Source organism: Podarcis cretensis (genome assembly GCF_951804945.1).
Source record: "Podarcis cretensis genome assembly, chromosome: 1".
NCBI classification, from domain to species: domain Eukaryota; kingdom Metazoa; phylum Chordata; class Lepidosauria; order Squamata; family Lacertidae; genus Podarcis; species Podarcis cretensis.
In genome coordinates this window covers 7,012,281-7,038,520 of record NC_137170.1, presented here as the reverse complement: position 1 = coordinate 7,038,520, position 26,240 = coordinate 7,012,281, and the positions used below count along the sequence as shown (strand labels likewise).

General features: G+C 46.3%; 2 protein-coding genes across 2 annotated transcripts in view; one reads left to right on the top strand and one right to left on the bottom strand.

Annotated features, from left to right (window-relative positions):
• The window catches only part of EXOC5 (exocyst complex component 5), a 34,820-nt gene extending 23,854 nt beyond the window's left edge, over positions 1–10,966 (bottom strand). The window contains exons 1-3 of the mRNA XM_079992781.1: positions 10,809–10,966; positions 2,640–2,734; positions 1,255–1,402 (exon numbers count right to left, since the gene is read on the bottom strand). Of these exons, the coding sequence (XP_079848907.1) occupies positions 1,255–1,402; positions 2,640–2,734; positions 10,809–10,919 (354 nt within the window). The 5' untranslated portion in view covers positions 10,920–10,966. The remainder of the gene's footprint in view (positions 1–1,254; positions 1,403–2,639; positions 2,735–10,808) is intronic.
• A 475-nt stretch (positions 10,967–11,441) lies between these two features.
• AP5M1 (adaptor related protein complex 5 subunit mu 1) lies at positions 11,442–25,211 on the top strand. Its single transcript, XM_079950791.1, has 8 exons — positions 11,442–12,080; positions 15,568–16,216; positions 17,177–17,404; positions 18,595–18,734; positions 19,189–19,274; positions 22,340–22,455; positions 23,251–23,347; positions 25,076–25,211. The coding sequence occupies exons 1-8, from the start codon at positions 12,013–12,015 to the stop codon at positions 25,156–25,158; spliced, it is 1,467 nt and encodes a 488-aa protein (XP_079806917.1). The 5' UTR covers positions 11,442–12,012; the 3' UTR covers positions 25,159–25,211.
• The last annotated feature ends 1,029 nt before the right edge of the window (positions 25,212–26,240 follow it).

The following is a 26,240-nucleotide window of genomic DNA, read 5'->3' as shown; positions in this document are numbered from 1 at the left end:
AAAGTGCATCAAGTTGCATTAACTGAGCTAATTCCATTGGTATCCAGTGCGGATCTTAAGATTCAATATGGTTAGTGACTCTCTGTCTGCCTAGTTGCTCACACAGACTGGTTCCAACCATTTGGTGAAGTATCCGGAATAATTCATATTATTCCACTTAAGATTAAATTTGTGTTATATAGAAGCATTTGCAGATTGCTGCATAACCAGCAGGAATAGGTAATGATTGCAGCTATAGAGGCTAATGCACTCAAAGCAACTGGAGAAAAGTCACTTGTATATAAGTACACTTAGATAAATATTAAGGTAAGCTGAGTTGCCACACTCTCACCTTCCATTCCTCCCCAATGATGGCTGATGAGAGGCAAGAGATTGATCCCACTATCATTGTAACTACCTATCCAGAACAGTGAAGATGCCCTCTTTTGCCTAGTTGCCAATTTTTGTTATTGAAGAATGTCAAAAATAACTGTTTTAGTTAATTTCCATTTGTAACACTGATCTTTAAAGCATATTATATCTATGTGTTTACTAATGTTTTATAACGTGAAATATCCTTGTATATCTATAACTAATTTTTATGCTCAATGTTTGTTCTGATGCTAAAGAGGTTAATAGTGTTTTGTAGAATATGGATATTTTCTAGAATTTTTTGCAATTGCTTTTTTAATTTTAAGATGTCTCCAACTGCATTGTAAGCCGCTTAAGAGATTTTATTAAATATAAATGCTATATAAATTGTCCAAATAAATAAAACGATATGTCTTGAACACACACCTTCCCTTACAATAAATAACAGATACCACCCCTTCAAATTTTGTTTGCAGTTAGGTGTGTGGGAAGGCAGTGGCAATTGCAGAGAGACTGTTAGTGTGTGCCTGTACTACTCCTAGGTTGGACATTCAAAGGACAAAAATTACATCAAAACCTGATGTATAAGCTTAAGACACAATCTAGCACAAGTTCTCCCATGCAAAATAAACTGAAACGACGAGAGAGTACAGTGGTACCTCAGGTTAAGTATTTAATTTGTTCCGGAGGTCCCTTCTTAACCTGAAACTGTTCTTAACCTGAAGCACCACTTTAGCTAATGGGGCCTCCTGCGACGCCGGAGCACAATTTCTGTTCTCATCCTGAACCCGAGGTACTATTTCTGGGTTAGTGGAGTCTGTAACCTGAAGCGTATGTAACCTGAAGCGTATGTAACCCAAGGTACCACTGTACTGCAAGAATGTGGATTGAGCCCTGACTTACCTGGTTGCTTTTCTGCAACTCTTGAACCTTCTTGGCAAATTCCTTGGCTTCTCTCTGGACTTGCTGCTCTAACTTCTCCACCCTTCTCTGGATTCTTTCATCTAGCAACTTGAGTTCATTGATATGATTCACAAATTCTTCTTGTAATCTGAAAGGTTTTTTTTATAAAGGGTTTGAGAAAGCAAATTGCAGTATCATGATGACATTGTGTGATTGGTGTTACCAAATAGTTCTGAAGCCACTGGTGAAGGTACATCAGTATTAAGACTGAAATGCTTAAAAAAACACACACCACATAACCTAACTTCTACAGCATTTCATTTTATTATAAGCTTTTCTGTCCTACCCTTCCCCTGTATCCCAAAAACTTCAGTCCCTAGTCTAATTGAAGTCTTCTTGCAGGATCCTAATTTGTCCAAAGTGATACTTTCACAGCACACTTCTGGCCGTGAATGAGTTTAGATAAGGACAACCATTACCCCATTAAAAAAACAAATCTAGGCTTCACATAGCGGGTCATCCCCACACCGTAAGCCTAGCAAGTACATAGACCAGGAGCAACCTTGGGACACCCAAAGACCTTTCATGCAAACATGTGGGTGCACAGTTGTATAAAACAGGAATCCCAAACTGGTCAAAAGACACACAGAGTCCCACATTAAAGGATTTCAAAAGGATTTAGAAAGGCCTCTGGACCTAGTGAAGAACTAGGTTCAAGGTCCAAAGCCATTAAAGCCTGTCAGCCTTTATGTCCAGCTATGCACCTGTATAAGCTACCCTGCCAACCTTAAAAACAGCAAAAACAAACTCTAGAGGAATTGGGAAAATAAGACAGCCATGAGAAAATCTATCTGCTTATTAAAATGGATTAAAAGAATGTTGTGAAATGGCACTTAACCTTATCAAAATACCCCTATTCACTCCATTGCACCAACACCTAGCAATTATGTCATATTGAATTCTATACTAAACTAGCAACTTGCAAGGATTGGTCAAGTACAGCAGTTTAGGGATTAATCCTCCAAGTTCCTTAACCATGCTCTTAATGTTACTTGTAGAAGCCAAAATGGCCATGTCAATAAGCCACATAAGACCCGTTCCTTCTCCAATATGGGCTTTCAGAAGAAAACTTCTCCTTTTCTCCCGTTTCCTTCTTTCGTTCTACGTTATACTTTCTCAACCCCCTTTCTACCCTCAACACGCTATTATGAAAACCACCTAAGGAGCTTGCACGGGGGACATGGAGGAGGGGGTGTCATCGCGATCCAGCGGCTTTCACAGCTGGTGTTTATTGGGTACTTATATGATTCGCACAGTGCTTGCTCTTTGTTAAGGGGTGGTTAAAAGTGTTCATTGTGCGGCTGGATTATGCGGCTGGATTTTACCTTTTGGGATCAAAAGCTTCCACGCTACTTCGGGAACCTCCGCCAGGAGTCCTCCACGCCAGGCGTTCAATGTACTCATCTGCCACAAAGGGCTCCTAACCACACAAGAAAAGAATCACTTTTTTACAGCAAGCCACAGCAGGAAGTACAAGATACATATTGTTTACACCTCGCTGAGTGAAAGCGGCTAAAAGCTTTTTCTGCAGTGAATGCTTTACAAACCATAGATAATAGGGCCAGTGGCACTTTACACATTTGTGAACGTAATCTAAAAATTAGGCATTTTGAATATAGTGAACATCTCGTTCAGCGCTTGCAGAACTGGCCTGCTATAAGCAGCGGCTCCCAGCCTTTTACACTCCAGGACCTGTCATTCACTTCAAAGCCCAATCAGGATCTAGGCCCAATGCATTCAAGAGTGTGCTCACTCAGTGGTGACGCTAGCGATTTGCACACAGGGACCTTCCAATCCATCAGCTCAGAGAGAGGCTGGATTAGACAAGGAAAGTCGCAAGCTGTTCCCTTAAGTTTGTCAGCCTCCGCTATCAACTTCCCACACTCTAATCGTGTGCCTTTCTGCCATGCAGCTCCTTATGGGTGGAGAGGCCGTATCTCAGTTGTAGGGGAACACGCTCTGAATGCGCAAAGGGCCAGGCTCACTGCCACCATTTCCATTTTCAAAGATCTCAGGAAGCAGGAAGCCTCTTTCCTTGCCTGTTCCTTCACTGCTGTGAATCTCACCTGCCACCCCACATTATTCATTTCTCTGTCCCAAACCCTGAGCACATTCCTATCTTCATGTGGATTGTAGACTTCATAGGAAGACTGTATCCCTTCTGTATGGCACCAGGAACACACTCTGTTTACTTTTAGAGGGTTTTTACATTTACAACATTAATAATAATAATAATAATAATAATAATAATAATAATAATAATAGGTTTCTAATCCACCCTTCACCACAAGGTCCAAGGGCAGGTTACAGCAATTCAAAAGTCAGTATTAAAAACAGCTTAAAATAAATTACAGATCAGTCCTACACAGAGTTGTAGAAGCTCATCAACAATAGATCTTATGGGTTTTTTAAAAAATTAATTGCAATATATTTTTTCAAAAAAGGAATAAAATGAAAAAAGCAAAGAAAATGTAATCTTATGTCTTTGAGCTAATTTAAAAACCTAGATTACTGAAAAGTGATATGAGGTTTTAAAAACATGATATTGAGGGCAATAGCAATAAGCTATCTTTTTCCAAATTCAAAGTGCTCAGAGGCCACAAGCAGTTTTTTATTCCAGACATTTTTAATATCAGTGCCAAGCGTTAGCACCTTGAAAAACAATACCTGACTAGATAGACAAGTTATTCCACACCTACAGTGCACTGAAGTTATACCACAAGTTTGTTCTGTTTAGTGGCAAAGCCAAGCTTCTCCTTTGGTTTAACTTGTCTTTTTAGCATTCCATTGCTACATTTGTTTGTAATGCGATTGTTCCATGCGGCATAGAGATTTTTTTAAAAAAATGGTAGACATGCTCACCACACAGTTTTAAATCACAAGTTCAGAAACCCATTATGAATTTCGTATCTGATTCAAAGGGACAATACAGATCATGAGACCACTGTGAAATTTTGTATGGACATTTGCAAACATTTCCAAGAGGAATAACCATGTTAGGCTCTTGCAGCAAAAACAATCAGAGAGTCTTGTAGCACCGTAAAAATTACGTCATAATAAATTTATTCATCTCTAAGGAGCCTCAAGGGTCTTTGATCACATTTACAAAACTTTTTTCTGTTTATAGTTCAAGTACCTGTTGGACCCCCGTTTTAAAAAAATTGCTAGATCAGACAACAGGCCTACCTAGTCCTATATCCTGTTTCCCAACCAGACGCCCACAAGCAAAGTGTTGCAACGTGCCTCTTGATTGAACAATGTGTATTCCCTAAGTGGCACCTGCACCCCTTAGAGCCTTTCACCAGGAAAGTGTGATGTGCAGTTCCCTCCTCAACAGAGATTGTCTGATCACTACAGTGGTACCTCTGGTTACGTACTTAATTAGTTCCGGAGGTCCGTTCTTAACCTGAAACTGTTCTTAACCTGAAGCACCACTTTAGCTAATGGGGCCTCCCGCTGCTGCCACGCCACCACCGCACAATTTCTGTTCTCATCCTGAAGCAAAGTTCTTAACCCAAGGTACTATTTCTGGGTTAGCGGAGTCTGTAACCTGAAGCATATGTAACCTGAAGCGTATGTAACCCGAGGTACCGCTGTATTATTAATACTCTACTAACCTATGGACTGGACTCCCACAATGTGTTGTTATATGGGACTGCCTCTGAAGACTTCTTGGAAACCTCGGTTAACACAAAGTGCAGCTGCCATGCTGCTAACTGGGAACATCTTTAGGGAAGGTAGCTCAGCAGGTCTCTTAAACAGACAACACTACCTGTCAGTCCATTTCAGCATGAGCCTTTGTTCATCTTCTGAGACCCTCCTCTTGGTCCATGTGCTATGTGACATTAGGCAGGTGGTGACTGGGGAGAGGGCGCTCTTGGCTGTGAAGCTCTGTCAATAGAATGCCCGCCCCAGAGACACTTGCCTGGTGCCAACCTTGATGTATTTTCAGCAGCAGGCAAATGCTTTTTTGTTTCCTAGGGGCAATCCGGCATGTTTTATATCCGTTTTATGGATTTACTGATTTCACTGGTTCCTGGCTATTGCTTCTAGGATCCGAACAGATTTAACATAGTGCTTTATTGTTTGCATAGCATGCCACCCTGGGAGACATGCACCACAATCACATGTGAGTTGACAAAGCAAAAAGGTTGCTTCCAGACCTGGGTTTATTGTTGGATTGGTGCTCCTCAAGTGTGCAAGCTCACAGTGTCCAAACAACATTATTAGCATAAAAGACAGCCTGTACTTCCCTCCACCTCAAAATTAAGCCAGATTTACCCTTTCTGAAGAAAACCCAACATGCTAAAAAAAATCCTGTTGCCAGCAACCCATCTGCAATATCCAAATACCCATTTACAATATTAAGTCCCCATTCAGAAGCACCCAGGGACGCGGGTGGCACTGTGGGTTAAACCACAGAGCCTAGGACTTGCTGATCAGAAGGTCAGCAGTTCGAATCCCCACAACGGGGTGAGCTCCCGTTGCTCAGTCCCTGCTCCTGCCAACCTAGCAGTTCGAAAGCATGCCAAAGTGCAAGTAGATAAATAGGTGGGAATGTAAACGGCGTTTCCGTGCGCTGCTCTGGTTTGCCAGAAGCGGCTTAGTCATGCTGGCCACATGACCCAGAAGCTGTAAGCTGGCTCCCAGTGTGGTGTAGTGGTTAAGAGCGGTAGATTCGTAATCTGGGGAACCGGGTTCGCGTCTCCGCTCCTCCACATGCAGCTGCTGGGTGACCTTGGGCCAGTCACACTTCTTTGAAGTCTCTCAGCCCCACTCACCTCACAGAGTGTTTGTTGTGGGGGAGGAAGGGAAAGGAGAATGTTAGCCGCTTTGAGACTCCTTCGGGTAGTGATAAAGCGGGATATCAAATCCAAACTCTTCTTCTTCTTCTTCTTCTTCTCCCTTGGCCAATAAAGCAAGATGAGCGCCGCAACCCCAGAGTCGGTCACAACTGGACCTAATGGTCAGGGGTCCCTTTACCTCTACAGAAGCACCCAAACCTTACTGAGTGCCCACAACTTATTCCCAGGTAAGTACAACAAAGCACAATGACGTGGGAAGCAGGCCACCAAATGATAGTCAATGTGCTGGGCAAGGTCCACTGTGGTCGTGAAATGGATGGAAACAGCACAAAATGAATCATTAGGGCATATGTTGCCCAAACTGAACACTACCTGGAACATTTATGATATAATGCAGAGGAGGAATGTTTATTCCAATGGAAGGTCAATTTCTTCTGTATACCTGCCAACTGTGAGAACATTCTACACTGCCCACTTTTTCTGTAATCTAATAACAATACATATTGCATTGCTAGCTAATGGGGCTGCCTGCAAAACTGGAAGACTCTGTATGGCCTACACTTAATTGTAAAGCCAGTAATCATGCCAAAAGTTCTTAAAAACTTTAGGCAAGTGGCATGTTGTCTACCACAGTGGTACATTTACAGTGCAACCCTTACCATTACTCAGAAATTAAGCCCAACTGAATTTAGGAGACACACTCTCCAGCTAAGTACGCAGAGCGCCACAGACCTAGAGATCCAAGGTTCACATTCTCTGGAAACCTCTTTGTATTTAAGGATGGCTGATAGATCATCTGTTTCCCCCCCCTCTTCCACTAATCACATAGGTCATGTTACAGTACGATGAGTGCATGCCAGTGTTACATTATGTCTGGGTTACTCAAACTGCCTGGCAGGCCAGTCCTGGCAGGCATTTGAACTGCCATTTGAACCATCACACAATGAATGCAATCTTCCTTTCACTGCTGCTACTTCTGGTGATTATGCTTCCTTAGCACGCCTCCCATTTACAGATAAATATTGCAGCGTTCACAGCATCATAGAATTGTAGAGTTGGAAAGGACCCCGAGGGTCATCTATTCCAACCCTCTGCTATGCAGGAATCAATTTAGAGGAAACTACAGAGGAAGTGGAAGGAAATGGAGGCAGGGTAAAACAAGGAATGAGTTCAAGGTTCTTTTGGTTGCATGTGCTTAGGCCAAGTTACAGGCACAGTTACAGTCAGGCTCTGGAATTGGGGGTTGTTCCAAAGGTAAAGTACTCCCGTGCATCTTCATGCTTGTTCACAATGAAAACCACTCCACAGGTTCTGGTACAAAATGAAACATAGGGATATAAATTTAACAGACCGAGGCTATTTAACGTGCCTTGCTTTTATCATATATATTATCTATAAGTTGGGAGGTGCTTGGGGCCACTTCATGGGCTGAAAGGTGGAGGAGAAATGTTTACAAAAATTAATAAAATATGGCAGCTGCTTCTTGTAGCCTGTAAACATAAACACACACACATCCATTTGCAGGGTATTTCAAAGAAACGTGTCCGGCCTAAGGTGTGATTGGTCACTTCGTTTAGCCAGTATCTTTCCTAGCAGGGATCGTGTCCTTGAACAGCTACAGAAGTAGAGGAAATGCAGCAAATGAAATCCCATCTCCATGCCGGCTGCACTTCTGCCTGAAATGCAGATGTTATGGGCCCAAGGGGAAGACATGCCAAGAAAAGAAAGAGTGGCAACCATAGACCATCTCTTAATACAAATCAGTATATGACTTCTTCGGAAGCTTAGGGCTGCAAAGAATACTCAAGGCCAGAGCAGTGGAGGCTGTTCCAACAGGGCAGATGGGGCGCTCCCCCACCTGCCAGCCTTCTTATTTACAAGCACTGGCTGTCAGCCTCCTCCTCCTTAGTCTGCTGCCTTAGGAGAACTCATCAGGAAAGAGGATGGAGATGAAACTGGAATTTGTTGGTTCTTTCTGACCCTGGCGTCCTTGCTTTCCGCCCTTTCAGTCCCGTCAGCACTGGACCAGGGATTGTTCAATGCCCTGATTACCTCAATATTGGAGGAAAGTGGGCTAAGACATCATTTATCAAACAAACTCTTAAGACCTTTCCCCTCCAATAAAAATAACCTTAGAAGTTCTACTACAGTATTTTGGGGGGAACAGCAGCAATGCCACCAGTTCCGGGGGGGGGGGTTGCCTATTACTGTATTATTATTATTATTATTACTACTACTACTACTACTACTACTATTGTTCTGAATTTGTCTCTCTGGCTAAACTTCATCATCTTCGCAGACACAACTCAATGAAGCATCTCACCCACCCTACTGCACCTTCAAAACAATGGCTCCCCAATTTCCACCCACCGTTCACAATCTCTTGCTCCCCATCTCATTCGCCCTGTGCCACACATGAGGCTTCCCAATTGGTTATTATTATTATTTAATCCTAGTAAAGCATCAACACCAACAGCTGCATGACAAGCAAATAACCCAGTAGGAGAATCTTTTGCCTGTCGCTGCATCTCCATCTCAGGGAGGGGGTGTCATTTCTCCATTTCACATGGCTGTCAAAGTAAGGGGTGAGGGGAAAGTCCAGGTACTAGACACTTTTACCCCCCCCATCCTTTCCCCTCTAAGACCAACCTTATGGCTCCTTATTTCTGACCTAACAGATACAAGATGTTACCCCACTACATCGCTGACAGCTGCCCCCCCCCCCACCTTTCCCTGCAAAACACACACCCATTTTGCTCTCCCCGGAAACCCTCGCTGCCCCACTGACAGCTCCCTTCCACCACAGCTTGCCTTTCCTTCCCTCTCCCCTTCAGTGACACTCCCCCCTCCCCAAAATCAGCTCAACCTAAACCCTCTTCCTCCCTCAGCAGACACAGAAAAAGGCAAGTTTATAGACAAAGGAGCATGCCATTTGCACCTCTTTGCCGCCTGAGGCTGGGACTTTGCCCACCCATCTTCCTCTCCCTCATCTCCATGTATGAACTTAATAGGGCTTTGCTTATTTTTTGCTTGCTACTATTATTATTATTATTTGCTTGCTATTCTTGCTATGTTGTTAATATGGTTGTATAGATTATAAATGCTTGTTAATAGATTATAGACAGATCATATGATTTGTTAATCATACGACATTTGCTTTAATTCTGGTGTTTTGTTTATTTCTTAGCTGTTGCTTTGTCAACAGCGTTTTTTGCAGGTTCCGTCTGCTTCTCCGGTGATTTGTTAACTATTCTATATGATTTATGCTGCATTTATGACATTCTACGCTGCTATCGCTCATTGTCCGTAAGCTGCTCCGGGATTCATGTGAACGAAAAGCAGTATAGAAAATGCAGTAACTAAATCAATGAAACCACCCCTTGTCACTCTGCTTGCCTTCAATACTTCACTCCCCGGAGGAACAAGACCACCCCACCCCACCCCCCAAAGAAACAATCTGCCTATTTCCTCACCTCAAAGAAAACACTCCCTCCCTAGGTGGTGCCCCACTGCAGGAGAGGGGGTATCACCCCACATGGTATCATCCCAAATAAGGAGAGGGGGTGCCACCCCACATGTGAAGAGGGATATCCCCCCATACGAGTGCCACCCCACACGAGAAGAGGGATATCCCCCACACATGAGGAGAGGGGGTGCCACCCCACATGAGAAGAGGGATATCCCCCCACATGAGAAGAGTGTGTGCCACCCCACATGAGGAAAGGGTGTGCCCCCCACATGAGAAGAGGGATACCCCCCACATGATAGGGGGTGCCACCCTACATGAGAAGATGGATATCCCCCCACATGATGAAAGGAGGTATTCCCCCCCCCCATGATAGGGGGTGCCACCCCACTAAGATGGATATTCACCCCACATGAGGAGAGGGGGTGCCCCCCACATGAGAAGAGGGATACCCCCCACACATGAGGAGACAGGGTGCCACCCCACACGAGGAAAGGGTGTGCCCCCTACATGAGAAGAGGGATACCCCCCACATGATAGGGGGTGCCACCCCACATGAGAAGATGGATATCCCCCCACATGATGAAAGGAGGTATTCCCCCCCCATGATAGGGGGTGCCACCCCACTGAGAAGATGGATATTCACCCCACATGAGGAAAGGGTGTGCCCCCTACATGAGAAGAGGGATACCCCCCACATGATAGGGGGTGCCACCCCACATGAGAAGATGGATATCCCCACACACATGAGGAGATGGGGTGCCACCCCACATGAGAAGAAGGATATCCCCCACATGAGGAGAGGGGGTGCCACCCCACATGAGGAAAGGGTGTGCCCCCCACATGAGAAGAGGGATACCCCCCACATGATAGGGGGTGCCACCCCACATGAGAAGATGGATATCCCCACACACATGAGGAGATGGGGTGCCACCCCACATGAGAAGAAGGATATCCCCCACATGAGGAGAGGGGGTGCCACCCCACATGAGGAAAGGTTGTGCCCCCCACATGAGAAGAGGGATACCCCCATGATGAGAGGAATATCCCCCCACATGAGAGGGAGACATTCCCCACCCCATGAGGAGGAGAGGGGAGCGGGCATCACCCCCCACACCCCATTCTCTCTCCCCACCCCCATCTTGCCCCAGTGACAGCTCCCTCTCTCCTCCCACCTCACCCCTCGCCCCCTTACCTCCGGGGGGCGCCCCCCAACCCCTCACCTCGAAGAGCTCGGGCGTGACGGCCGCCATGGCGCCCGTCCCTGCTCCGTCGCCGTCCCTCAGCCGCCCCCGCAGGCCCGCCGCCCGCCGCCCGGACCAGGCCTCCTCCATGGCCTCTCTCGGCGGAGGCCGAGTCCCGAGCTCTCCTCCTCCTCCTCCTCCTCCTCCTCTCGCTGCTGCTGCTGCTGCTCCTCCTCCGCCGGAAAGCGTCCCTCACCAGGCCGCGGCTGGGCGCTTCCCCGGCTCCTCGGGGCCTGCGAGGCGGCTCCGCCCAGGCAGAGGCGCCCCAGTCAGCTGCTGCCGGCGCTGTCGTCGCCGCCGCCGGCTAGGCCCCAAAGCCGCGCCTCGGAGGTAGCGGGAAGGCCCGGCGGAGGAAGGCGGCCTGAGGAGAGGGGCGAGGGGAGGGGCGCAGGCCTGTCAGCAGCGTCAGTGGGGGGCTTCTGAAAAGTGGGGTGTCCCACGGAGCGAAGTGGGGGGGGGAGGGTCTCCTTCTGGTAACAAGGGTAGGAAGGTGAGAATATATATATATATTTATATTCCATACATATATATATTGAAAGACTGTTGGGGAGTTTAAGGTAGGGCTTGGGGGGGGGGGAGGAATCTGCCCCTCTAAATAGGGGAGCTCTAAATAGGGGAAGGGGTGTCCCGACCCCTACTCTCTGCACTGCAAGAGGTTCTGGTTTGTGCAAGAACAGAAAAAGGGAGAGAGAGATCTGGTTCCTTGTGTCTGCTTTTTTTCCCTGATTGCAAGGGTGCAATTAGGGTGCATGCTCCCCATTGCAAGGGGATAGTGGGGTTGGGGGTCCTCAGCCTGGAACTGGTAGGGGGTCTCCGCTTTTGGAGCGTTGCCTTTGCTGATTTGCAAAGCTAGGGCGTTGTTTGGGGCGCCTGCGGCTTTTTGAAGGCCTGCTACCCCCGGGGAAGCAAATCTTCGGAGGGTTGTTGTTGTTGTTTAAGTAGATTTGGGGTTGGGGCACGGCCGGTGAGAGGGGTGCCCTAACCTGTGGGCCAAATTCTGGTTGAGGAACAGGGGAGCCGGTGCTCATCCAGGGAAGAAGCTAGCAGTGGCTCTGGGGTTGAAGAGCTGGGCGGTTCCGGATCCGAAATTTCCCTTGGCACCCGAATGATGCCTGCGAGAAGACGTTCCTAGGCTACGTGGCTGTCACGTGGTGATCCTTTGCGATCCGTTAAGCCACCCGCAATGGCCTTGAGGGGACTCTGGCTGGTCGGCCACGAACAAGGGTCCTGTGGCACCGTGCTGTTTTCCAGGTAATATGCTGTAGTGAACCTACGTAAGAGCTGGTCAGTATGTTCCTTTCACCACCCAGTGGCTGTTTCCCTGCCCTCTCGGCCATTGTGAAGCAGAACGGCCTCTTGTGAGTTGAGCCATCACATAAGGAGCATCTCTGTAAGTGATGGGTCATATCTCGATGACAGAACACTGTGCTTTGCATTCAGAAGTTTCCAGGTTCAACCCTGGGCATCTGCAGTCAAAATAGATTGGGCAGACTTGATGAGAAAGACCCTCTTCCGCCTGAAACTTTGAAAAGCTGCTGCCAATCAGAGTAGAAACTTTGAAAAGCTGTTGCCTGTCAGAGTAGACAGCATTGGGCTGGATGGGCGAATAGTCTGAACTGATGCAAAACAACTTCTGTGGTTGCTGTTCCTGCGTAGCCTTTCTCCTGCCCAGTTTCCCCTGGGATTGCCAGCTTGAGATAAAGACTGAGGGTGATCTCCCTTAGAGGAACCAGCCCACCAATGACATTGTGATTTACTCTGATTTTGGTTTCCTAGCATGCAAGCCAAGGCATCTGAAAACAAAGGGCATATTTACACTACGTTCCCTCTCCCCAAAGATTCCAGGCAATTGTAGTTTGGAGCATCTGCATGGGATAGCGCTCTAACAAATCTGAGCTACAATTACCAAGATCCTTTTCGAAAGTCATGGCAGTTAAAATTCTATAGAGTCTTGGGGAAAGACAATACTGGGCAATAAGGCAGCTTCCTTTATTCTTCCTATACAGTAAGCCTGCAACCCACACACAGGTTGCATTTTGGGGACTGTGCCTAAAGCCAAAATTGCATATAGTCAAAAGACATTGGGTGCAATGGTGGGTAGCATTGCCAGAGACTTTTTTCCCTGGACATCCACCCTCTTTTTATTATTTGCACGTAAAGGTGAATGTGCATACGTTGCGGGCGCACTGTATTGACAGTGGCTCCTCTGTGTGACGGATACACAGTACAGTAATATTGTATTTTGGGTGGTGAGGTACATTGGTGGGGGCCACAGGAGGCAATTATTTATCATCACCAATGTTTTTGTTCCAGGTCTATGCTTGGGAGTTTGCGTTGTGCAAGCATGAAAGGAATAGCCAGGGGATTCCTAGCTCTCTAGTACAGCATTGTCTTCCTGAACAGGACCAAGAATGTGGTTGTCACTAGTTCAAGTTTGCAATCACAAAACCCTAGTGGCAACTTGCTCTGTGTGTTTGTGTCTCAGCTGCTCCAAAGGCCAGTGTAATTGACTATGAGCTCTGCCTCCTCTCCACCTTCATGGCTGGAAAAAAGAGATTGGAGCTCATGGAGCTTAGCAGAAAACAGTGGAACACTCTCAGTTGCAAGCAGGATCATGGACCCCTTCCCCGTTTTTCTGGAGTGGCTATTTGGAATAGCCACACTCCGAACAATGTATAAAACAGGTTGGTGACGTGTTCCTCCGTATTGCAGAGAAAGACCTCAGAAACCACATTGTGTCCTAAACATAATGTGTACTCTACCTCCAATATTATACCATTTTCCTCCTGTTTACCCACGGGGACCAAATTCTTGGCAACCTTGGATGGGCTACTTGCCCTGGGTCCTGCATTTACATAGGAACAAATGCCTTAGTCTGAGTCAGACCATTAGTGCACATAGCTCAATATTGTCTACACTGTTTGGCAGCAGCTGTCTAGGGTTTCAGCCATGCTTTTGCATGGTGGAGGAGTGGCAAGCACCTCTTCAATCGCTATGCATGTGACATTCCATAAAATATGTATGTGGCACATGGTTGTGCAGTCATGCAGGTACAGTGGATACAGTGGTACGTTCCAGAGCCCCGTTCGCATCCTGAAACGAATGCAGCCCACATCTGCACGGGTCATGCGAATGTGCATGACGTCATTTTGACCGCCTGCGCATGCGTGAGAGGCGAAACCCAGAAGTAACGCATTCCGTTACTTCCGGATCGCCGTGGAGCGCAACCCGAAAACGCTCAGCTTGAAGCAACTTCAACCCGAGGTATGAATGTACCTAATTTTGCTTCCTCAGAAAGGAGGGGAAGAGTTTGCCTGGAGTGCCCATGTTATGGATGTGGGGAGAAGAAGGGTCTATCCCAGTATACAAAATCGTGATGAGCATGTGAACATTGCACACACTTTCACTCGCAGTTCTCTGTTACTTTCACATGAGCATTGGTAGAGTTAAAAAGAGAAACATAAAGAGCATATGCCAGTTCTGTAAAATCTCTACACAAACTGTGCTTGTGATTGTTGAGGTTCAGCAGTAATTGTAGTCTGCATTATAGACTCAGGAATACTTCAGCCATCCTTCAGCCAAAATGGGAATTAGAGACAACAAATAAAAACCTTCCACCATGCCAGGTTCAAACACCGATTCCACATAATGCCAATTATCCCCTTTTGTTCATTCCTACTGTACTTTAAAGTGACACTGTCAACTTGATATTTGGAATTAAATTAATTTTGATGGGGGGAAATTGAGCTTCTGACAGTGGCGTCTTTTAAAAATAATTACTGTACAACGTAGTAGTTAAATCCAATTGTTTAATATATAAGAAAAAGGTTTTTCTGTTCTCCCGTGGATATTACAAGGGTTTGATATTTCTTTTCCTCCTCTGAATAAGAGGAGAATTAACTATGGAGCTGTAGTTAATAAAGGAAGATACAGAAGCAGTTGACAATCAGTTGACGAATCAGAGCCTACAAACAGCAGTAAAGGTTTCTCAAATTTAGGGGGCTGGAAAAGGACATAAGCACAGAAACAAATGAATTGTCTGTCTTATTGGTAATAAAACTGTAAACAGGCAAGGCTCTAGGTTTACCAAAGTATTGGGTCACAACTCAAGTCTTGGAGTGCTTGCAAAGCCTCATTCCCCTGGGTATAGATAATATCTTGTGTGAAGTGGAACTTCAGATGAAGGCCTTGGTGTACAATGGCCTGATTCATGCTGTGATTTCTCCCCAGAAAAGGATTGTGCCCAAACAGCCATTGTGCGGATAGGTGTCTTCATGGAGCCTCCACCTCGCTTGTGACTTGTAAAAGCAGCTTGTGAACCAAACCCTTAGGAGTTGGGTCAGTTTGGTGCCATGCAGACCAATTTGGAGTATGCAACAACAGCAACAACAATTTTATTATTTGTACCCCACCCATCTGACTGGGTTGCCACAGCCACTCTGGCTGGCTTTCAGCAGATAAAGAAACACAATAAATCATCAAACGTCCATATACAGGGTTGCCTTCAGATGTCTTCTAAAAGTCGTATAGTTATTTATCTCTTTGACATCTGCTGGGAGGGCATTCCACAGGGAGGGTGCCACCACCGAGAAGGCCCTCTGCCTGGTTCCGTATAACTTCACTTTTCACAGTGGGGGAACTGCCAGAAGGCCTTCAGAGCTGGTCCTCAGTGTTTGGCTGAATGTCTCAAGCAACATAATGTTAACATTCCTGCAACCTGTGTGCTTCCACATTGCAGGCGTTACCCCACGGTTGAAAAGCGAGCAATATGCCTCAACAGAGCAAGTTATGTGGCCGTGCCTGAAGACGGCCCTTTCCTTAAAGCGCTGCTTTTCGAACTGAGGCTGGCCGATGAAGACCAGAGCTTCATAGAGCGTAGGGATGGCTGCTCCCGAATCAACAAGACTTCGGTCTATGCCCTTCAGACCGAAAGTGGCGAACTTTGGCCTGTGGTGGCCTTCCAGAAGAGCGGGTTGGTTTACGTCGGCCTCCCATTGGTAGAGCAGTCCTTGGCACCACGCCCACCTCTCATCAGCATCAGTGGGGTCTCTCAAGCTTTTGCGGTCTTGTCGGGGCTGCTGGCTTTCATGAACTCCAGCCAGAAGAGCAAAGCAGAGAGGACTTCCAAAATTGGCCAGCTCCCAGGCTTGCTTATGCAGATCTGTCCTCTTGGCACCCCGCTGGATATGAACTTAAACGGCTCGTCATTGGAAAACAATCACATTGCTCCAAGTAGCCATCCTCAGAAACCACCAGCTTGGAGAACCAGCACGTACAAGGGAAAGCCTCAAGTTAATGTCTGCATTACTGAAAAAGTCAAGTCTGTGCAGTATGACAAAAGGGATGTGTCAGACATGTGGCAGGTTTATGGAACTGTAACTTGCAAGGTGAGACACTTTCTGGCGCAAATCTCTCTAACCTATTTGACACATGAATGCACCTGGAAAAGCAAAAATTCAGCTCATTTTTATCTTGGCATATGGGGAAGCTGAACCTAATATTTTTAATGCTTCAGCATGCCGCAGAGGAAATGCTTCTTTTTTTAGATTTGTGAACTATACCAAACTGAAAATCCCGCTTTACAGATATGCTCTTGCGTATCTCCCTCCTAGTTTTGCTAGCCGAATAAAGAGTTAAAAGATGCCACTGCTAATTTCGATATCATTTTTCAGTGTTTAGATTTCATCCTGCGGTGCTTGCATTATTCATCCTCATAATAGCCCTGCGAGCTGAGAGACACTGTCTCAGTTCTGACATTGTAGGTTGTACTTGTAATAAATCACAATAGTAAGAATAGTAATGAAAGCGATAATACAATTCTAGTTATAGTCAGCAACATCTGGAAGGTCGGAGGTTCCTCTTAAAGGGTAAAGGGACCCCTGACCATTAGGTCCAGTCATGACCGACTCTGGGGTTGCAGTTCTCATCTTGCTTTATTGGCCTAGGGAGCCAGCGTACAGCTTCTGGGTCATGTGGCCAGCATGACTAAGCCACTTCTGGCGAACCAGAGCAGCGCACGAAAATGCCGTTTACCTTCCCGCCGGAGCGGTAACTATCTACTTGCACTTTGACGTGCTTTCAAACTGCTAGGTTGACAGGAGCAGGGACCCAGCAACGGGAGCTCACCCCATCGCAGGGATTCAAACCACCGACCTTCTGATCAGCAAGTCCTAGGCTCTGTGGTTTAACCCACAGCGCCACCCGCGTCCCCGCTATTATAGCTATTAACTATTTAAAGGGAAGCCTTTCTAGGAGGTTGTGAATTGGGCCATTCTCTAAGGAGGTCTCTTCCGTTCTCATGGATAACTAGGGATGCTTTGAAGACTTCTCTTTCTTTGTCTTTGAAGTGCGACATCGAAGGCACTGCTCCCAACGTGACCATCAGCTTGAACCTCCCTGCCAACGGCTCTCCCCTCCAGGATATTTTGGCCCACCCTTGCGTTACGTCCCTCGACTCCGCCGTTCTGACTTCCAGCAGCGTTGACGTGATGGACGACTCTGCCTTCAGCGGGCCTTACAAATTCCCTTTAATACCTCCTGCAGACCCCTTCGACCTGTGCTTTTATACTTCCCAGGTAAGGCTGCACGATTTGCAAATGTTAATCCGGCAGCAGGGTCAGGCACTTGCCAGAGTCAGTACCCCAGCAAGATCCCCTGGCCCTCCTCCTCGCTCTTCTCCCACCCTCTGGCCTGGTGAGGATGACCAAGTGAGCAGCAACAGCCATGAGGATAAGAAGCAGCTTGCACCACTGGTGATGAAGTGGTGGTGATCGGGACCTGATCTGGAGAAGGAAAGGGGGGGGGGAGAGGGAGGGGGTTGGCCCTCTGTCATGGATACTTTAGCTGGAATTTCTACATTACAAGGGGTGAACTGGGTGACCCTTGGGATCCTTTGCAAGTCTAAGATTCTATGAGAAGGAAAGAATCTGGGCTGGCACACTTACCAGATTTATGAAGGCTGAAGAAGCAAGAGACCTGCCGGCCTGCCTGATCAGTTATCCATTGAAAAATACTTATCATATCTGCCCATCTTGGCCTGGGTTATTTATTTACAGCATGGCACCACATAATGTGAAGTTTAAGGGTTAAAAGCAACACTTTTAAGCTGGGCGCTGTCATACTGGCACAGCACAGGTGCAATATCATCAAATTATCAGTCCCGGTTAATAATCTTGCGCCCCTTTCCCGGACCAACTGTGGTTTCCGGACTGTTTTTAAATGCAGCCGCACGTACAGAGATTTACATCGATGGAAGGCAAAGTTACAATCACACCTTCCTGTATAATAACATGGCCTCCCATAACAAAGCCTGGTCTCTTCTCATCTTTGTCTCTCTGAAAGGAATCTGCAAGTTAGCAATGGCCCTCCATCTCATTACATGCTTTGAGTGTGGCATTGGGCAAGTTTTTGGCCTCCATCCTAGAAATATTTCCAGCACCCTGCTGATCGGTGGTTTAGAGAATCTAGCTTGCAAATGAGTTGTTAATTCCTGTTTTCCATCAGAATTAAGCACTTTCTGCCTAATTATCTTACTGTTTAGCAATCAGAGAGTTTATATCTGACATCTGGACGCTGTCAACCCATTTTAATTTTATTTATTTTACTTTATTCTAGAATTTGCACTCTATCATGCCTCCAAAGAGGCCTCTGGGCAACTTGAAAACCCGCAACCATAAAAAAGCCTACATCCATCAATTGATAAAACACATAAGAATGGTTTTAAAATATGAATATAAGGAATTCAACTCTCTCTCCTCCCGCTCAGGTGCCTGTTCCACCAATTTTGGGGTTTTATCAGCTGAAAGAGGAAGAATCACAGTGGAAGTTCACCGTTCACCTGAAGCTTCATGAAAGTGTGAAAAACACTTTTGAGTACTGTGAGGCCCGTATTCCCTTTCTAAACAGGTGAGAATCATGCAATTGTCCCCTCTTTTCTGGGAGTGGGATTTTCAAGAACCAGCATGTTTCCCTCCTTGGGTGCAGGTAAAAGTTGTCGTTGGAACGAGGTTTGAAATAGAGCATAGGACAGATCATATCTAGCCCAGTGTTGGGAAACCACTGACCTTCCAGATGTTGCTCAGTGCTGCTCATCACAATGGGCAATGAGTAAGGACCAGCAGTTCACTTTTTACCAATATGATGGAAATGGGAGAGGTGTCTCCACTTGCCCTACAGCTGGAACAATTTATAACAGAGGAGTGACGAAGGCTACTGCTTACATCGTCTCCTGGTGCAAATGTTTAATTTGCACCAAATTCACCTTGTACAAAAACTGTGTATTGTTACCGGTTATTTAATGAAGGGGTTCCAGGTAAGCCCCAGGTTGCTGTAACGGGGTTTGTTCTTCTGTTGGCGACAGGGGACCCATTACACACCTGGAATACAAAGTTAGCTACGGCCAGCTGGAGGTGGCGAAAGAGAAAAGCTTGCTGGTTTGGGTCATAGGTAAGATAAAACCTATCCCCCCCCTTTCCTACTGAAGGATGGCTGCTTACTGAACATGTTTGAAAAGGCATCACAGCCACCTTGCTGGCTGCTCCATCCACTCTTGGTCCATGGGAAGACCAGCCAAGTCCTCATTTAAGCCTTTTCCCTCCCGGTGGACTTTGCCAACCAGGACTTCTTTTACTTCTCTAGCATAGAGTTGGTGGCCAAGAGTGTGAGCTCTGAACTCAGGCCAGGCATGCTCTCATCTCAGGCAAAAACTCACAGCGTCTGCGCATGCGCAGGTTGCGATTCAGCGCTTCTGCGCATGCACAAAGAGTGATTTAGCGCTTCTGCGCATGCACAACTGCTTAAACCTGGAAGTAACCCATTCCGGTACTGTAACGGTTCTAGGGGTTGCTCGTGCGTAAGTCGTCGTCACACCTGGCTGAGTTACCTGGGTGAACCCGATTCTGTTCGGACAGCCACCCATCCGTGGCTGTCTCAATCGCTGGCAGAATCCGTCAGTGGGCGTTTCTTGAACTTCTTCCAGCAAAAAAGCTCCTTGACGCCTAGTCTCCGCCTACTCTCCCTGCGCGGAAGCCTTCTGCACAGGGAGGGTGTGGGCAGTGGAGGACCCGTGCTCTCCCCGCTGGTCTCCAGCGAGGAGTCATGGAGCCGCCTCGCCGATTCCCCCATCTGCCCCCCTTCTCCACTGGTGCTACGCTGATTTCCCTCCCCAATAGCTGGGCTGCTTCTCTCTCTTCTGGGGACGCTCTCCGTAATCCCTCTGGAGCCCTCCCTCTCCCTCCGGCTCCGATGGCAGTTCCCTGACAGGTACTTGTACTTACGGGTTTTGGCGGTCCATAACCCAAAAAAACACAACCTGAAGCGTCTGTAGCCCGAGGTATGATGATAATAATAATAATAATAATAATAATAATAATAATAATAATAACAACAAACCTTTGTTGTCACTACACCACCTGTGTGCAGTGAAATTAAACGAGCCCCCCTCCCCACCACATATACACTCAGTCTTGTTCACGCTCTGTGTGCTTGTCGGAAGTCAGTTACACCACTATTTTTTTCCATTCAGCAGCCCAACAGCCCACGGATAAAAACTGTTCTTTAACCTGTTGGTGCGGCTGACTGTACTTCTGTATCTCCTGCCCGAAGGTAGGAGATTAAAGAAGTGTTGGCCAGGGTGTGAGTCGTACCTAAGAATTTTCCTCGCTCTCCTGAGGCAGCGGTCTCCCGCGATGTCATCTAGCGAACTCCGAGGACAGCCCATGATGTCATGTGCAGCCAGCGACTCCTTGAATAGACTTGAGCAAATAATTCTCAGCACTCGGTCTGATTTATTTCACAGGCCTATTGTAGTTCCCATTTACTCTGATTCCCATGAAAAGAGCTGGATTGTACTTTATTAGCATCACTGGTATCTCACTTTGTGAACAAGTTCCCAAGCTGCATTTGTCAGATACGGGACACTTAATTCTTGGAACTGCTTATTCTCATAATTGGGTTAGCCAAAATTTAAAACCTTGGCTCAGCCTCGGAAAATCTTAAATGGCACCTGAGGATATTTTCCTCTTGGTTGTCGAATTCCCTCTATGCCCTGCAGTCTCTTCCTAGGTTGCCTTTAGGCAAACCACAAACAATTCTATCCGCCTCAGTCCTTCTTGCCTCCATCTGCAGTATGGGGATAAAAAATACTGACCTACATTATGAAGCTTGCTGTAAGGGGGACTGAAATAAACCTTATAACAATGTGAATATTCCAATATTCCAATGTCAGGTGTCAATTCTAAATGATGCAATGTATTTATTTCAGCAATTTGTATACCACTTACACACAGTTGTCTCGGAGTAGCGTGCTGGTGAGCCAATACAATAATACAAAAATGTCTTAAAATCAGAATTCAGTTAAAATGCCTGCCAAAAAAAATTTTTTTTTAAAGTAAGTTTTGAAGGTGCCGCATTTGTAAAGCTCAGTCATTTAGTGCTGCGGTGCCTAAACTTTAGAGATCCCTGCCTGGTGAGATCAAGGAGGCAACTTCACCATGCTCCGCCTGCTAAAAACATTATTAGAAACAAGCTTGGAAAATTAAGGAAATTTTAATCTGTTTCAGTATTTTAATTTTTGTACGTTTTAAAGTATGGCTGCACATTTTTCTTGGTTTTATTGTTTTCTCTTTTTGAAACCACTTTGAGGTTGTGTGTGTGGTTCTTTTTTACAATCAGTGTGTAAATTTTACGAAATAAAATAAATAAACGGGGGGGGGGGGGGGTCCGTCTGACCTCAACTGGAAGGGAGTTCCAGTTCAAGCCATGGGGAACCACTAACAGTTACTCTTCTTCTTCTTCTTCTTCTTCTTCTTCTTCTTCTTCTTCTTCTTCTTCTTCATAGCATTTGGATTTGGATTTAGGTCCAAAGCAGAGGTGCAGGTGTGGCCAGATCCATGTGTTTAAACCAGACAGGAAGTGGGGAGGGTGACTGATTTAAAGATCAATGGGCCGGGCTTCTTTCAGCCTTCACTCAGGACTTAAAGTACCCCAGGTGCCCCAACAGTTCTTTCAAGTTACGAGTGGTCCCTTTAGGAGCTGGTTCTCATGGGCTCCAAATCTTGGGCTTCACCCCCCCCCCCTTTCTTAGAAGTCGTAAAGGTAAAGGGACCCCTGACCATTAAGTCCAGTCATGACCGACTCTGGGGTTGGGGCGCTCATCTCATTTCATTGGCTGAGGGAGCCGGCGTACAGCTTCTGGGTCATGTGGCCAGCAGGACTAAGCTGCTTCTGGCGAATCAGAGTAGCGCATGGAAACGCCACTTTTCCTCCCGCCGGAGCGGTACCTATTTATCTACTTGCACTTTGACGTGCTTTCGAACTGTTAGGTTGGCAGGAGCAGGGACCAAGCAACGGGAGCTCACCCCGTTGTGGGGATTCGAACCTCCAACCTTCTGATTGGCAAGCCCTAGGCTCTGTGGTTTAACCCACAGCGCCACCCGCGTCCCTTCTTAGAAGTCTTACATAAATGCTATTGCTATCGTTACAACTCTGAAACCTTTCTTTTTCCTTTAAAGGACAAAAATTCCCCAAGTCATTGGAAATATCCCTTTCTGGGACTGTAGCTTTTGGCGCTTTGAATCAGGAGCAGCAGATTGACCCTGTGTGTACTGGAAACACCACTTACATCAAAGTAAGTCGTCAGCTTCAAGAGAAGCTGGGTCTTAATTGTGCAGTTGTGCGTCGTCGTCGCCCCCCCCCCCCCCAAAAAAAAAATGGATGGACTTGGGCACTGTTTTCATCAAGAAACTTTGTAAGGGCCTTCAACCTGGATATGGGTGGATGTTAGGAGACAAGAGGGACATGGGCATTTTCCGTTCCTGTCATCCAATTCTACTCACTTATGTGCAGGAATACCGAAACAGTTCAAGGGGTGTGAGAGCCTTCACTAGCTGGCGAACCAGAGCAGCGCACGGAAACACCGTTTACCTTCCCACCTATTTATCTACTTGCACTTTGACGTGCTTTCAAACTGCTAGGTTGGCAGGAGCAGGGACCGAGCAACAGGAGCTCACCTGCGTCCCCGTGCAAAGATTAGATACACCATATTTTCCCGTGTATTAGACGAGGTTTTTTGACTCAAAAATCATGTCAAAAAACTAGGGTCGTCCAATACACGGATAGTGGCATTGGGGACGGGGGAGAAGCGGTGCACCAGCCAGCCGGTTGGGAGCGCAACTTTCTCCGATGTCGCTGTGCGCGGGAAATGATCTAAAGAGTGTTTCCTGCCCGCAGCTGCGTGGGGGGGAGAAGCTCAACAACTTTGGGCCATCTCCTCTCATTTTCTTAAAATTGAGTCCCCAAAAATAGGGGGGGTCTTATACATGGGGACGTCGTATAGACGGAAAAATACCTAGTCGATGGGGACAGGGAGGTGTTTGAGCAGAGGATCTGTACATCTTACTGTTTTCTGCTTTGCTGCGCTTAGCTTTATTTTAGAATCCTGGATTTCACGCTGACCGGATGTTACACAGACCAGCATTCCATCCAGGTCTTTTCCTCAGGAAAACCAAAGATCAGTACAGGTGAGCGGGGGTCACATCCGCCGCTGGTTTTACGTTAAAACAGAAGGACACCTTTAGCAAGATGTATATAGGTGAACTTGCCTCGGAGCCTCCATTTCAAAATTACCTTCTGCAGAATTTATCATTATTGTTAGTAATTAAATTTCTACACCACCCATCGTGCGATGATCACAGTGCAGTTTGCCGTATAAAATACAAAAAGGCAACAGAAACAATAACACACACACAGTTTAAAAGGCAATAGATTTAATTAGCCAAAAGCCTGGGAGAAAAGGAAGGTTTTTGCCCATCGCTTAAAGATATATAATGAAGGCGCCAGACGAACCTCCCTGGGGAGAGCATTCCATAAACAGGGAGCCAGCGCAGAGAAGGCCCCGTTCTCGTGCTTCCACCCTCTGGACCTCTCAAGGAGGGGCCACACGAAGAAGGGCCTCAGATGTTGATTGCAGGGTCTGGGTCAGTTCATATAGGGAGAGGCAGTCCTTAGGTATTGTGGTCCTGAGCCATTTAAGGCTTTATAGGACAAAGCCAGCACTTTGAATTGGGCACCTGCTACCCATTTGGTCTATGGAACTGCCCACTAACAGAGCCGCAGCCTTACCTGGATTGAGCTTCAGTTTGTTGGCTCAATGTAAAGTATTGCACTTGGGCAAAATGTAAAGTATTGCACTTGGGCAAAAAAAATGAGAGGCACAAATACAAGATGGGGGACACCTGGCTTGAGAGCAGTACATGTGAAAAGGATCTAGGAGTCTTGGTTGACCACAAACTTGACATGAGCCAACAGTGTGACGCGGCAGCTAAAAAAGCCAATGCAATTCTGGGCTGCATCAATAGGAGTATAGCATCTAGATCAAGGGAAGTAATAGTGCCACTGTATTCTGCTCTGGTCAGACCTCACCTGGAGTACTGTGTCCAGTTCTGGGCACCACAGTTCAAGAAGGACACTGACAAACTGGAACGTGTCCAGAGGAGGGCAACCAAAATGGTCAAAGGCCTGGAAACGATGCCTTATGAGGAACGGCTAAGGGAGCTGGGCATGTTTAGCCTGGAGAAGAGGAGGTTAAGGGGTGATATAATAGCCATGTTCAAATATATAAAAGGATGTCACATAGAGGAGAGAGAAAGGTTGTTTTCTGCTGCTCCAGAGAAGCGGACACGGAGCAATGGTTCCAAACTACAAGAAAGAAGATTCCACCTAAACATTAGGAAGAACTTCCTGACAGTAAGAGCTGTTCGACAATGGAATTTGCTGCCAAGGAGTGTGGTGGAGTCTCCTTCTTTGGAGGTCTTTAAGCAGAGGCTTGACAACCATATGTCAGGAGTGCTCTGATGGTGTTTCCTGCTTGGCAGGGGGTTGGACTCAATGGCCCTTGTGGTCTCTTCCAGCTCTATGATTCTATGATTCTATCCAGTCCATTACCAAGGAAAGACACTGGTGCAGCGCTTCCACTGCCTCACCTGCAGATGTAAAGGAGAAATAGAGCTGTGTGCCATCAGCATATTGCTGCCAAAATGCTCCAAAATGTAGCTTTCAACTATATGATTTATTTATTATGTCTAGTATAAACATGTTTTTTTAAAATTATGAAATTACAATCTCAAATGTATTTTAATCATTTGTGCTTTTGTGTGTTTTGAGATACTGTATAGTAGCTTATTTCTCTCTCTCTCTCTTTCTCTCTCTCTCTCTCTCCGTGTGTGTGTGTGTGTTTATTTTAATTTCAGCTCGAGAATTGCTTTCTTCAGATTACTACATCTGGAATTCCAAAGCCCCGGCACCTGTAGTGTATAGAACTTTACTTTTCTAATTTCCCCTCAATTTTGTACTTGAAATGGGAAAAAAAGTACTGAAATGTTTTAACTGATCTGTTCATTATTTAAGACCGTGTTTGGGGGAGAAACTAACAAACATCCTTATTTCGCTTAAGCGTTGTTTATTGTTTTGTGAGCCCACACACCCCTTCCTTAGCTAGCTGTAGCCAGTGACATTGTAGGCTTTCTTTCACCACCAACACATCCTCAATGGTCTGCAAGTGGTCCTCCTGCCTTTCTAGAAATCTAGATATAGGAATGCTATGGAGTAGGATCTTTATTGGGGGCGGGCAAGCTCTTGCAGGTGCTGTGGACCTTAGTGTAATAGCCTTTTTAACCTCCTGTTGAGCACAACCATCTCTCCTCTTTGGCCAAGCCCATTTGTAAAGCAACCTGTATGAAGTAATACTTTTTTTAAAGTAACTCCGTGCATGTGCAGAGTGCCTTTCACTCACCACTGAGCAGCTGCAGTCTGGCGCTGTACCACTGGAATTCTAGAGCTGGCCTTCCTCCCAGGGCTGTTCATCCATTAGGAAAGGCAGAGCAGAGTCTTTGATTCACGGCTCAATTCGTGCTTCTTGAAATGGATCTTTAAATCTACAAGCCTAAAGGTAAAACTACAAGCCTATTACATTAGCCGGTGCAAGTTGGCAAGGGGCGAAATCCTTTTCCAAAGGTCACAGTGCGGCTTCCAGCATAAAAACACAAAATGCATAACATAATGAGAAGCAGTTGCCCCCCCCCCCCATTTAAAAGGCCATAGATTGTCAAATTCTGCTGCAAAAACATTCTGGTCACCTTTAACAGCTTCCAAGCTCCTTTTCCATATACAGTGGATGCTCGGGTTGCGAACATGATCCGCGTGGGATGCAGGCTGTGATTCGGCGTGTCTGCGCACCCGCAAAGCGCAATTTAGCACTTCTGTGCATGTGAGACTGCCAATACCTGGAAGTAACCCGTTTCTGTACTTCTGGGTTTCGGCAGTCCGCAACCCAAAAAAACGGAACCTGAAGCATCTGTAACTCAAGGTATGATTGTAAACCCAGCAAGCAGAAGAACAAACTATTCCAAATTTAGT